Source organism: Crocodylus porosus, unplaced genomic scaffold, assembly GCF_001723895.1.
Source record: "Crocodylus porosus isolate Cpor-Errol unplaced genomic scaffold, CroPor_comp1, whole genome shotgun sequence".
NCBI classification, from domain to species: Eukaryota; Metazoa; Chordata; order Crocodylia; family Crocodylidae; genus Crocodylus; species Crocodylus porosus.
This window is the reverse complement of record NW_017728920.1, coordinates 17368344-17382665: the sequence shown is the minus strand read 5'-3', so window position 1 is coordinate 17382665 and position 14322 is coordinate 17368344. Positions and strand designations below refer to the sequence as shown.

At 42.4% G+C, this 14322-nt stretch overlaps 1 protein-coding gene across 3 annotated transcripts in view; it reads right to left on the bottom strand.

Annotated features, from left to right (window-relative positions):
• CDK1 (cyclin dependent kinase 1) overlaps window positions 1-14322 on the bottom strand; it is a 22728-nt gene that overhangs the window by 5839 nt on the left and 2567 nt on the right. For 2 of the 3 annotated variants that reach the window (XM_019538626.1, XM_019538628.1), the window contains exons 3-8: window positions 13763-13919; window positions 11915-12038; window positions 10068-10238; window positions 9129-9292; window positions 8854-8995; window positions 2265-2642 (exon numbers count right to left, since the gene is read on the bottom strand). In XM_019538626.1, the coding sequence (XP_019394171.1) occupies window positions 2526-2642; window positions 8854-8995; window positions 9129-9292; window positions 10068-10238; window positions 11915-12038; window positions 13763-13919 (875 nt within the window). In that variant the 3' untranslated portion in view covers window positions 2265-2525. Of the gene's footprint in view, window positions 1-2066; window positions 2236-2264; window positions 2643-8853; window positions 8996-9128; window positions 9293-10067; window positions 10239-11914; window positions 12039-13762; window positions 13920-14322 lie in introns of those variants that run through there. The other variant, XR_002101840.1, reaches the window with a different exon arrangement.

Here is a 14322-nt window from a genome sequence, read left to right as displayed (position 1 = left end):
GATTCAGAGGTATTCTGTTTAACTGTGTGCTTGTGTCTGACTGTAGTTACTGTTGCTGTGATGAACTGATTCTTGGCATATGAGGGTGTCAGCCTGTCCATGCTGATCAACCCAGCCAGGTCAGGCATGCCACATTAATCTGTGTGTGTTTGTGTGTATGACTGATTTAGGGACTGGAGGAACCCAGCCCCACTGAACTGAGACCTGCAAGATAGCTCCATTGGGGGTGAGGACTTGCAGAAGGGAGAGATACAGCTCCATATAGAAACACAAGTAACACAAGCAGCACATTGATAGAATTACCAAGACCCTAGCCCTAATAAATGAGCACACCCCAAAGTAGCGGGCAAATCTGGTAACAGAGGCCTCTAGGCAGTGAAATCACTTTCTTTGTATGAGTTGTTGGAGCCAAATTTCTGGCATTAATCTTGAAGCCTACACTGCCACTAATGATAGAGCTGCTTATGGAGTGATGCATTAAGTATCACATACAGCAATATATTCAAACTTACCCCAGTAAATGAAAATGTATACAATATATTTATTCATCTCTTCCACCTACAATCTATGAATCTATAAAAGTGGTATTCAGAACCAGGACTGAAGTTATTGAGCATTACCAGTTCTATTATAAACTCCAAAATTCAGGTTTGTACCTAGGATGTAAACTACTGGGCTGAGTGTTATTTAAAATCTGATTCCTTCATAGATTTTTACTGAATAACAGAAGTCAGATCAACATTGCCAAACTCTTATTTCAGGTGCTAAAGAACGAACCCTATCATGTAGGGGACCTCAATATAGAACTACCAAACCTTGAAAACAAAACACTACCATGACATTTAGTCAGTAAGCAAGCTAAGAAATCTGAAAAGACATCATCTCCTGGGTCTAGGTGGTACTACTGTTGTATCCAAAACTTGTTTCAATACAGAAGTGAAGGTAAAATGTAGTATTTAGAGTCCAAATAACTCTTAAATTTTGTTTGAACAGCTGACTTTGCTGACATCTACTTTGTAGAAAGTAGGTGTTAACACAGAACCAGAGAATCCACGTTGCAGACTTTAATATTTCTTAACTCTGAGGTCATGCTGTTTCCAAGCATGTCATCAAGACCAGTCACTGGCTATTAGCATTATATACAAGCCTGTTCCAAAAAGCCAAGTTTAGTTATTTAACTGCTTTCAGTCTAAATTTTGAATTTAAAAATAATTCTTCTGAAGTTGCATCAGATCACTGGATCTCTTTTTATCTATAGCAGACAACATCCTCTTTTATCTATAGCAGACAACATCCTCTCAGAAAAGATTACTCTTTTTCCCCCTCAGCCCTTCAGTAATTCCTTTATTTATAGAGGTTAACTCAATGATTTGCTTAGCTAAAATATTTCAGAACATGACAAGAACTCAAGGTATTTCTAAAGGTGCCAGTCAGTAGGACAAAGGAGACTGAGAGAACAATGCAGATTTTTATGGGTTAGAAATGTTTGGTTTTGACATTTATATGCAGCATTATGTTCCTGATTAGAATTAAGTGCTCCTCGTCAGAAGCTGCTCCACACTGATAATGAATACTTTAAGCAGGTGTGGAATAGTGTTGTTATAGTTATTAGTCAGTGGAGCAATGGAATCTGTGGGCCTACAATGACAATGACACAGCTGAAGGGTGAAATGAGAAGTGTTAATAACCCTTCAAAACCTGTTCTACATTCATCCTGCACAATACATTTAGAATATACTACACAGATTTTAAAGTGCATACTGCAGGTTGACATCCTCAAAATTATGTCCAGGAAGCTTATGCAGTATAAAGAGCATGTTGTTACCTTATACTAGTCAATCATACCTCAGTTTATAGCAGAGGTGGTCCAATGTCTAAACTGCTGGGGACTGCATGTTGGGGGAAGGGAGGCTGCAGGCCCCGGGCTGCATACCACTCATGCAGGTGCTCATTGTTCCACCTTCCCCTTCCTCTGTTGCACCATGAGCAGCACCATCCCTCACTTTCAACTGCCCAGCTGCAGGCTCTTATACCACATGGGCACTCGGAGGCATAGGTTGACCCACCTGTCCTGTCCCTGGGGGTGGTGGCATGCAGAACCCAGAGAACGGTGGAGTCCTGAAAGCCCAGCTTCTGTTGCAGCCACCAGAGGGAGAAGGGCAGCAGTAGCTGGGTGGGAGCCTGGAGGCTGTCAGTGGGACAGCCCTGGCTTGTAACTTCAGATTTTCAGATATCCTGCAGTTCAAGAAGAATCCATCATTCCATTACTGGATTTAAAGCTTTATTTATAGAAACACTGGACTGCATTAATAGCATCAATATTTGCATTGTATTAAATTCAGCACTAATTATAGGTTAATATTTACATGAAGATAACATTTAAACCAGGACGCTAAGTACAGTGGCAAGTTTTAGAGTAGATAGGTGACAGACACGTACAAAACATATTTGACAGACTTAATAGTAAAAATATCACAATTTTTTTCAGTCATATGACTCTGGTTGATTTTTAGTCCAATGAAGATCTAGAATTTCTTAATCTGACTGGCTGGAAGATTGGATTTGTCCAAGTCATCAAAATATGGATGATTCAAGGCTATTTTGCCAGAAATTCTTTTTGCAGGATCATAAATCAACATTTTCTAGGAAGAAAAATAATAAAACAGGTTAGCTACTTATGGCCTGTAACTGAACTTAAAGTTACTTGTTACAACTGGTACAGGGATTCAACTGCCAACACTTTAACAGAAAAGCTGTGTTTCATGTTCTTCTGTTCCATGTCTTCTTTATTTGACTACCAAGCTTCAGCTTAAAACATTGATACTGAGAAAAACTCAAGAGAAGGGCAGCCTTTTAACACTTCAAGAGTTGATATAAATGCATTGTTTTCACCCCTATTTAGTAACAAGTCACTATGCTCAGCATACCAACTGTGCGGTTGTTAGGTGTTTTAAAATCAAGGATGTCAAACATATATCCCCTGGAGCAGTTTTATCCAGCCCACCAATAGTCTGAAAAGCTATTGGAAGTTCTGCTTGCTACAGAATTTGGGATCCCTGGATCCCAATGGATATGGCTAAAAGTGACAGGCCCCCATACCTACACAGCCACTTGCCCATGGCCCCGTGTTGGCTCCTGAACACAGCCCCACCGTAGCTGCTGTTAGTTCCATGAATCCAGCCTGGGAGGAACTCCTGTGGGTAGGATCTAGTGCAGGGTGATTATGACACACGTCTTTAAATGTCATCACTTTTAAACAGCTCTAGACACCAAGTGGAAGCCTTTGCTTTAGTGCTATCATTGCAAATGGCAGAGTCACACTGCAATAGATTATAAAGCAGGGGTGTCAAACTCAGCCAGGTCCCTGAGCCAGTTTTGAGGCTGGATCACCATTCCAGGTGCTGTGTCTAATCTGTAGTCTGTATGCAACCTGTACCAGCCACAGGGGCTGGCACAAGGTGCATACGGCCTGTAACATGTGGACCGGACCTGGCACTGCAGGCAAAACAGGTCCAAGATGCCACATGAAGCCCATATGCTGTGGCTGTGGGAGCATGTATCCCATGCTGGGTCTGCATGCAGAGAAAATCCCAGGACCTGTGTGTACTGCCAGTGGCTGGAACAGCTGTACACACTGCACACAGCATGCGTTCCATGCAGTGCCCCACTGATCAGCCTATGTGGTGTATGCTGCTGGTCCAACCCCACAAGTTACAGCTGGTGCATGCTGCTTGCATGTTTGACACCCCTGTTATAAAGCCTATCAGAAAATGTGGTCCAGCTAAGTGGTCCATTGTTTTTAGCTTTGTTCTTAAATGGATGCTAAATTGACAAGTTTGTCATAACTAGCTGCAGTCAAATGCCATCCCCAATACACATAAGAACAACTATTTAAATTCAAAATCCAATTTAGGCAAAGGTATGCAAGTAGGTAAGATACAAAGTGGTTAAAAGTGTGTTGCTGTTTTAAAATCTTAACACTGGGGGGGCGAGAGGGGGAAGGAGAGGGAGAAAAGGCATGAAGCATGTTTTGCACTAGTAAGAGAGTGAAAGGTTTCAGCACAGACGGTAAACTAAGCATCTTACTGGTCTCCCTGGGTGTAAGAAAAGGAAATATTGTAGTGACCAAAAAAATGAAAAAAAACCCAAAAGGCTTTCTGGGTCAGACAAAACTAATAAGTTCTGGAAAAATTAATTGTACAGAGTAAGCCCAGTGTGCTCCCATCAGGCAGTACAGGAATGCCTAAAAGTGCAAAAATTCATAAAAATGCAGTCAGAGTTGTACAGGTGAGGAACCAGAAAAGGAGGAAGCTTGCCCTACCAGGTATTTTGCCACGCTTGCCTACAAGATGGAAGCTTATTGCACATCTAGGCAGACAGTTGAATTTGAGATCTGAAATTAAACAACTGAGGTCTTGTGATGTCTCAAACCTGATATAGTTGCACATCCCTGGAAACCCACAGAAGCTGTAAACATCGACTAGTTAAGCTTAATTTTAGTCTATAAATGTCAATCTTATGACTAAAAAAAGCCTTTATAGAAAACAGTTCTTTCCTCCTTGTTTTGCTAGATTCACTTCCCAGACATATGCATACATCTTTTAGTTTAAATGCCCATTAAACTCCTTCATTCACAGTAGCTCACTTGTGGACCAAGAGCAATGCCTTCAGGAAGAGTGATAAATGAACCAAATGTTAAAGGGTTAAAACTTCTAGGAAGCTTTTACAGGTCTGTCCCAGTGGTTCGTAATCTTTTCAGAATCACAGCACTCCTCTACCACTTGTTTGAATTTAGCAGCACCCCCCATTTGGGAACTACTGCTGGTGTTGCCTCAGCTTACTTCAGTGATTCTCGACCAGGTTACCACCTCCAGGTAAGATGACCTCATGTGCCTGCTGCACGGACAACCCAGGCAAGGATATGACATGGCCACACACTCCTCCTGCATTAGGGCAGACAGGGCTGGCTCCAGCTGTGGCTCTTCCTAATCTGGCCACTCCCTCTACACTCCTCCCAGAAAGAGGCATGTGGGCAGAACTGTCCCACATGCCTGTTTCCTGGAGGAGCACTGGGTAAATGAGGGGGTTGGCACAAGCTACAGCCCTGCACTCTTGTACCGTGGTTGAGAGCCATTAATCTATGCTGTTGCCTTGTTCTTACCGATATGAGGTCATGTCTGCTTTGAAAACAAATTAATTTCACTTAACCCTTTGATATGGTTAACTTGATCAAAAACAGCTTTTTGATTAGATTCCTAAATGTTTTAGTTATCATATTTCACGGTGTATCGGTCAACCATAGAATCATAGAAAGTTAGGGTTGGAAGGGACCTCAGGAGGTCATCTAGTCCAATCCCTGCAGAACCACCCCAACCAGATCATCCCAGCCAAAGCTTTGTCTAGCCAGGTTTTGAAAACCCCCAAGGATGGAGATTCTACCACCTCTCTGGGTAACCTGTTCCAGTTTCACTATCCTCCTAGCAAGAAAATTCGTCCTAATATCTAACCTAAACTTCTCTTGCTGCAACTTGAGACTGTTGCTCCTTGTTCTGCCATCTGCCCCCACTGAGAACAGTCTAGCTGCATCCTCTTTCGAATCCTCCTTCATGTAGTTCAAGGCTGCTATTAAATCTCCTCTCAGTCTCCTCTTCTATAGACCATATAAGCCCAGTTCCCCCCAGTCCCCTCACCATTTTTGCTGCCCTCCATTGGAGTCTCTCCAATTTGTCCACATCCTTTCTGTAGTAGGGGGCCCAAAACTGAATACAGTACTCCAGATGTGGCCTCACCAGTGCTGAACAGAGGGGAATACCTACTGGCAACACACCTACCAATGCATCTCAGTATGCCATTAGTTTTCTCAGTAACTAGGGCACACCACTGACTCATATTTAGCTTATTATCCACTGTAACCCACAGGTCCTTTTCTGCAGAGCTACTGTGCAGCCAGTCAGCCTCCAGCCTGTACTGGTGCATGGGACTGTTCTGTCCTAAGTGCAGGATTTTGCCCTTGTCCTCATTGAACCTCATGAGATTTCTTTTGGCCCAATCCTCCAATTTGTCGAGGTCACTCTCAATCCTAGCCTTACCCGCCAGCATATCTACTACTCCCTGGTTTTCTGATGCGAGAAGTTAGGATTTTCATAGGCACAATGTAGAAGTTGGGGTCAGGCTCAGTGCTTGGCTGGCACAGCCCCATTCCCTGCAAGCAGCGCTGCCTGGGCCACACCAGCCAAACCTGGCCCCATCCCCTGCGAGTAGTGCATCCCCAGCTGAGCACCAAGTCCATCCCCATCCCCTGCAAGCAGTGCCAGGCTCAGTGCTCAGCTGGCACAGCCCCAGCCCCAGCGAGTGGTGCTGGGCTCACAAGGGATGGGGCTGCATCAGCCAAACACCAAGCCTGGCCCTGTCAGCTCCAAGTGGCACTGCCAAGCCCAAACACTCACCTGGCCCTGTCTGCTGCTCGGTGCTCAGCAACACAGCCTGATGCCGTGAGCAACGTGGGCTCAGCACTTGGCTGGTGTGGCCCAGGCGTGAGGTGAGCGCTGAGCCCAGCACCACTCGCAGGGGGTGGGGACAAAGCCAGACTCAGTGCTCAGCTGGCATGGCCCCATCCCCAAGCCCAGCCCCATTTCTGTCCTCTGTGAGCAGTGCTGCCTGGATTATGCCAGCCAAGCACCGAGCCCAGCGCTACTCACAGAGGACAGTGATATGGTGAATAAGTCAAGGTTGAATTTTAAGAGTTAAAAATCAGGCTTCACACCTCAACTTATACACTGTGAAATACAGTACTTCATACATTAGCATAATCTTTTTATTTCTGTTGGTAAAGTTGCATATGGTCAGGGGAATAAAAAAGTTTTGCCTTCAAAACCTTGCTTAATGGTCTTTATTTTGTTAGACAGTTATACTCAATAGTTCTGAGTGCCAAAAACCCTGCAAAAATTAGTCAATTACACTGTTGATTCATCTCTGAAATAAGCAATGCACTGTTAAGTTCTCAATTAGGTAGACTTTGTACCTTTAATATAATCCCCTGGACATTTGCAGTAACAAAGGCATACCCACCAAATGAGATAGGTTGAGTCTACAGCTAATATTAACAGCTGAACTGAGACCAGTAGAATATGCATGACAGAATAAGTATTCGCTTTACCTATAGGTAATACAGGAATGGTAAATGGTTAATACTATTTGGGCAAACCATTTATATTGGGTAAATTATTCAATTTTTTTACGTAGTTAGGACTATAGCTTCAAACCACACCTTTTAAAATTTACGGTGAGGGTATGATAGTGGTGAAAAGCTTCATTTTGGACAAGGATTATGTACAGTAAGCAGTACCATTTAATCCCATGTAAAAAAGGTCCTGTGCTTTTGCCATCTGAGGTAAGCTTAAAGGCAGACACATGCAACCTTTTACAAGCAGATTGTGTATGCATGCATGCAGTACAAGTCATTTTAAGTTCATACAACTTTTTTAGGTTCATTTGAGATATTGCATTCTGAATTAGCAGCTTTCTTCTGCTTCTGTGCTAGGAGTTCAACATACTCAAAAATGGGCCTTGCAGGCCAACAGTTGAACAGCCCTTGTATAAGTCCTAGAGAGTGCCTTTGAAATGTAAAACTCTTAATTTGCATGTGCTGGGCTCCTATCACAGAAGCAGAAAAAAGCTGCTAACTAGCAATAGTGAGGAATCTGAGTTTTCTCAAATTCTCACATACAGAAGCCTGTCTTACACCCCTTATTATCTTTGTTGCCCGTCTCCATACTTTTTTAGTTCTACTAGATCCTTTTTGAAGTGGAGGAGACCAGGACTCCACACAGTATTCAAGGTGTGGGCATACCAGGGACTTGCACCGTGGTATAATGGAATATTTTGTTTTGTTTTAGATTCCCAATCCCAGTCCATTACTTTAAATTGCAAATTTGCTATCTGTCAAGGAAACTAAATGACTGAAAGATGCAGGCTGGGTACAGCCTCCAAAAAGCCACGGGCCTGCTATCATGACACTTTATGTTAGTTTGCTCTGTGAGCACAGAGGCAGAAAGGGATCTTGGAGTCATTATTGACTCCAAGATGAACACAAGCTGCCAATGCCAGACCGCAGCCAGCAAAGCCAACCGCACTTTGTCGTGCAAAGATGCATCTCAAGCCAGTCCAGAGAGGTGATACTCCCCCTTTACATGACATTGGTCCGGCCTCAATTGGAGTACTGCATCCAGTTGTGGGCACCGCACTTTAAGAAGGATGTGGCCTGTCTTGAGGGTTCAGAGGAGGACCACCCACCTGGTTCAAGGGCAACAGGGCAGGCCCTATGAGGAGAGGCTGAAGGACCTGAACCTGTTCAGCCTCAGCAAGCAGAGTCTGAGGGGGGATTTGGTGGCTGCCTACAAACTCATTAGGGGAGATCAGCAGCAAATAGGAAGGATCCTATTCCCCCCAGCAGCACCTGGGGTGATGAGGAACAATGGCTAGAAGCTGCTGGAGAATAGGCTCAGGTTAGAAATTAGGAGACACTATTTCACTGTCAGGGTAGCTAGGATCTGGAACCAACTTCCTAAGGAAGTGGTCCTCGCTCCTACCTTGGGTAAATTCAAAAAGAGATTGGATGAACACCTGTCTGGGGTCATGTGATCCAAGCATGTGCTCCAACCAGTGGCGGGGGGTTAGACTAGATGATCTATTCAGGTCCCTTCTGACCCCTTACTATGAAACTATTCTATGAAACTATAGATATAACTGTAAAGGCAATAGGCTAAAGCTTGATTTTTTTGGAGTGTTTGTTATTTCAGAAGCCTGCTACATTTGACTTTCTACAGTCACATAGAAGGAAAAAAGGTCACTCACAGAAAGTAAGTCTAATCCATCTTCATCTAAGTTTTTCACATGAGATGCCAGACTGCCAGGTTTCCACTTGGGAAATGTGTTCTTATAATCCTGCAAGGATTCCACTTCCGGCCACACCTCGTTGTTGGGAGTCCCTAAAGCTCTACAAAAGAATAAACAGACCTGATATATTGTATTTAAAAGCCCTGCAATACAATGTTACATTTTTTGATTTCAGGGTATTTCTTCATTCTGAGTTACTGTGCATTAACAAGCAAGAACTTAGTTGCAAATACCTGAAGATTCTGAAGAGCTGATCAATTTCAGAGTCCCCATGGAAGAGTGGTTTTTTAGTCGCCAGCTCAGCAAATATTGTGCCTATACTCCATATATCTACAGGCGTAGAGTAACGAGCAGATCCTAGCAACACCTCTGGAGATCTGTACCACAGTGTCACAACCTATTGCGCAAGTAAATTGTTATTAGCAAACTACAGTTGCATTAAATCCTCTAGATGGCTGTATAAGACATGTGGCTTTTCAGGCATGTGCTCTAATTTTCTTCCATACTGGATTAATTCCTCAATTGAAATAGTGATTGTTGCTATATGTTTTAATGGGTAACATTTCTAGTTTTAAATTTACTTACAGATAAGTTGAATAAATCTAGTTGTAACTTATCTGGAACAACGCTATTTGAAATAATTATGTTAATTCCCAAGAGGACAAGAAATGTTTTAGCTTCTAACCAAAACATGCAAACAAGCTGAAGTATTATTTCCTGGCAAAATAGATGTTCTCTCTATTTACTGTCATGAAATGAAATTCCATCATGGATGTCAATGGGAATTGTATATGGTATTATGTTTAGAATATCTCAAAGTAATGTTACATTCAACTTGAAATCTAGGTAATTTAGAAGTGCCACCTGTTCCCGAGATCCATCCCCGAAAACCATTATGTGTAATTACTTTCCTTTATTTAGGAAAAGGACCTACCTGAACGAAAAAGAAATTCTATAACTACGTAATTGCTCAATACAGAGCTGTCAAATACATAAAATTAAAATTTTAAAGTTGTCCCAGCACTAGTTCAATTCAGTAAGGGCTGCATTTTTAGATAAAGGATGGCAGCAGTTCTTAGTTGACACTAATTTATTCATGAAGAAGACTGATTAAAAGTTAGTTACTAGAAAGAGTTGTGCCATTCATGAAAAGAACACTCAAATTCACTTACTTCATGTGTGTAGACCCGGACAGGAATTCCAAAGGCTCGGGCCAATCCAAAGTCTGCCAGTTTAATCACTCCTTTGTCATCTATTAACAAGTTCTGAGGCTTTAAGTCCCTGTGTAGAACCCTCCTCGAGTGACAAAATACAATGCCTTGCAAGATTTGGTACAAGTAACTCTACAGGAGAAGTAAAAAAAATAAAAAAAATAGAATGACCTTTACTGCAAGCTGGTGTTCTTTATTGCAAGGCACTATTGTCTTGGAAGTATGGGTTGGATGAATGGATTATAAGGTGGATACAAAGCTGGCTGGATCAATGAGTAGTGATCAATGACTCAATGTCTAGCTAGCAGCTAGTATCAAATGGAGTTCCCTAGGGGTTGGTCCTAGGGCTGGTTTTATTCAATATCTTCATTAATGATCGAGAACGGGGGTTCCCAACCTGTGGACTGGCACAGAAACAGGGACAGGGAGCATGGAGCCGACTGCCTCCCCATGCAGGGCGGCCCTGCCCCCCAGCTTTAACCTCGCACATCACTGCTGGCAGCAAAAGCCGCTTGCCTGGGCAGACTGATGGGGATCTAAAACAGAGTTTGTGCTATGACCCGGCAGCCAACCCTTTGCAGCCCAGTGGTTGGGAACCTCTGATCAGGAAGACGGGATGGAATGCACCCTCAACAAGTTCACGGATGACACCAAGCTAGGGGGAGTAGTAGATAGGCTGGAGGGTAGGGCTAGGATTCAGAATGACCTAGAAAACAGGAGTATTAAGCCAAAAGAAATTTCGTGAGGTTCAACAAGGACAAGTACAAAGTCTTAATCCCATGCACTGTTAAACGTTTGGGACCAACTAGCTAAGCAGTGGCTCTGTGGAAAAGGACCCGTGGGTTACAGTGGACAATAAAGTGAAGATGAGCTAGCAGTGTGCCATTGTTGCCAAGAAGGCTAATGGTGTACTGGGCTGGATTGGTACATGTGTTGCCAGCAGGTCAAGGTAAATGATTATTCCCCTCTGTTCAGCACTGGTGAGACCACATCTGGAGTACTGTGTCCAGTTTTGGGCCCATCACTACAGAACAGATGCAGACAAATTGGAGAGCGTTCAGTGGAGGACAAAGAAAATGGCTGAGGCACATGGCTTCTGAGGAGAGGCTGAGGGAACTGGGCTTATTTAGTCTGGAAAAGAAGATTGAGAGGGGATTTGACAGCAGCCTTTAATTCTCTAAAGTGGGTTTCCAAAGAGGATGGAGTTGAACTAGTCTCTGTGGTGGCAGATGACAGAACAAGGAGCAATGATCTCAAGTTGCAGCACTCTCTCACTAGGAGAAGGGTAAAACACTAAAAGATTACCTAGATAAGTGGTGGAATCTGCATCCTTGGAGGTTTCTATGGCCCAGCTCAACAAAGCCCTGGCTGGAATGCTGTAGTTAGGGATGGTCCTGCTTTGAGCAGGTGGTTGACCTAAATGACCTCCTGAGGTCCCTTCCAAGCCTAATTTTCTGATTCTTCCATTTAGCCCTAAAATGGACATACCATAGAAGTGGTATACTTATAGTAGTACTAATCTGACTTTAGTTCACTTAAATGATAACATGACTGAATTTATGAATGCAAAAAAAAATGTAGGCAGTTATCCCAATGAGAAGTCTCATTTTGTGTTGTTTTGAAATTCATCTTTAAATCTTCAGCTTTTATGAAAAGCTAAATATTTTAAAGAGGAATTTGATGACAAAGACAGTCAGATTTAAAGTTCAAAAGCATTGCTCTCATGTTAGAAACTTCTACCCCAATATTCATTCCACCACCCCGCTACCCCTTTCTAGTGGCAAAAGAAAAGATACCGCCATTTTTACCTTTACAAGCATGGGATCCAGATACTGGCCAGTTGGAATAGAATCCAAATATTTCTTGAGATCCATAGAAAGGAATTCAAAGATGAGGTACAGTCTTGAATCTTGCATAAGCACATCCTGAAGACTAAAATGAAGTATTTATGTTGAAACAAGTGAACAACAAAATACATTAACCCAACTTAAACGTCCTCTCACTTAATGTAGGTGCAAATGGATATTACTGCTCCAAGAGGGGGAAATGATAAACACTTCTAAGCCCTGAGTTAATTAAACTTATCCAGTTTGTCTGCAATAGTGTCTAATATAGAATATATATGGAATGTTTAATGAATTTCACAATGCTAGGCCCACATGAAACAACCTACATCTCCTAGGGCAGAGGTTCCAAACCCCAGGGCTGTGAAGGGTTGGCTGCCGGACTGGAAGTCCAGAAGTGACCGGCATACTGCAGACCAGCAGCCAACCCTTTTTTATACTCAGTATACCTGCCAGTCCGCAGTTTCTTCAGTCTGTGGTCACTTCTGATCCGCAGTCTAAAAGGTTGGGAACCACTGTCCTAGGGTGCATGTATACCTGCTCTGACACATTGATTAGAATGCACTGGAGCAGATTCAATTAATTGAGTCTAATTATAATGCTCCAGCATGCTGCAGTGTCTCATGTATTCAGCATCCTGTACTTCAACATGGGATTGGAGGCACTTTCAAGTGCCCCCACAGCCATTTTGAAACATAGGATACTGAATACACAAGATGCTGCAGCATTTTAATTAGAGCAGTTTGTGCCTCCCCCCACTCCCAAACATGTATAGGCACCCCTAAGCTAGAAGAAATACTGATCTTGATAAACCACAAAAAACTGGGAAGCTGAGAAATAAAACACATGCAAATAAAGGCAGTGCTTTCTTTAAAAAAAGATGAGAAAATAAGATAGTATTTATTTAACATGACTCTTGGACTTCCACTGAAGACAGTTCTTTCATAGGCATTAGAAAAGTGTTTAAGAAGCCCACTGCTTATACACAGATAGCAGATCTCTCCATTAAACTGGAAGCCCACACAGAGCTAAAGACAGGATTTGTACGATTCTTATGTTTTTTCCACCTATTAAAAAGTGGTTCATAATTGCAAGCCATGCCCACCTTCAATTTCAACTAGGTCAGCCTTTCTCCTCACTAAAAATCCACTTAGACTGAAACAGTTCTAAAAACCAGAGTACTGTATGAGGGACTAAGTGAACATTTGACTGTATATATATATATATATATTCTAGGTTCAAGCAATTCTACAAATTCACCATTGTCCAGCAGCAAATATTTTGAAATCACAGCTCTTTAATTTGTACCAGCTATACAAGGGTCACAACAAACTTTAAACTACATTTTAATAAATGTCTGCTGTTGAAACAAAGCAACTTCTTTCAAAAGTTAAGACTCAATTACGTCCTTATTGTTAGTCACTAAGATCAGATAAGGTGGTCTAAATCTTTCAGTGAAGATTATGTGGCTGATTGAAGAACAGCACCAGCTGCGTCCTTTATCAAGTCATATCTAATATTTTTCTCACTGTAAGCTGCTGTACAGATTCCAGAGTGACAAGTGAAAGATCTATGATCTCCTAGCTGGTAGGTAGAAGGGAGTGGGACTAAGGAGAAAGAGTAAGAAAAGGATGTGCAGAGAAAGGCATGATCTGTAAATTTAGGAACCTGAACCTCATGACAACTAATCTGAAGCAAAGGTAAAACCCACTCACTTCACCATAGTGCTTAGTAACTGGAATAGATATTGATGGGAGCGTGCAAACTCTTCAACAGAAAGCAAAATGCCAGAATACTGCATGCATACCATACCAGACTATGTTGGGATGATGTAGCTCTTTTAATAAGGAAATTTCTCGGATTGCTGTACTGGGAACACCTTCCTCCTCACTTTCTAGTCGAATTTTCTTCATGGCAACCACCTGGCCTGTGGCTTTATGTCGGCCTTTATATACAACACCATAGGTACCTGACAAAAATGTGACACAAAAAACAGCTTTGTGAAGATTTAGGTAAAAAACAAGGTCACCATAATTTCAAGTGAAATAAGGCTGTTGCATTGTGGTGATTCTCTACAGAACCAGAGATTACAATCTAAATATTTTTTTCCTGACTCCAAGCTATATGCACTGGTAAACACTAGGGCAAAAACAAATACAAATTTTAGGATTACCTCTGTAACTCAAGCCACAGAGCAGATCAGAATATTGCGGATGCTAGTTTTATTTTAAGTCATTATTGCTGGACTTTTGCTCGGGACAGCTTTCTTCGATTATAGTTTCATAGTTTCTAGGGTCGGAAGGGACCTGAGCAGATCATCTAGTCTGACCCCCTGCCATGGCAGGAAAGAGTACTGGGGTCAAACGACCCCA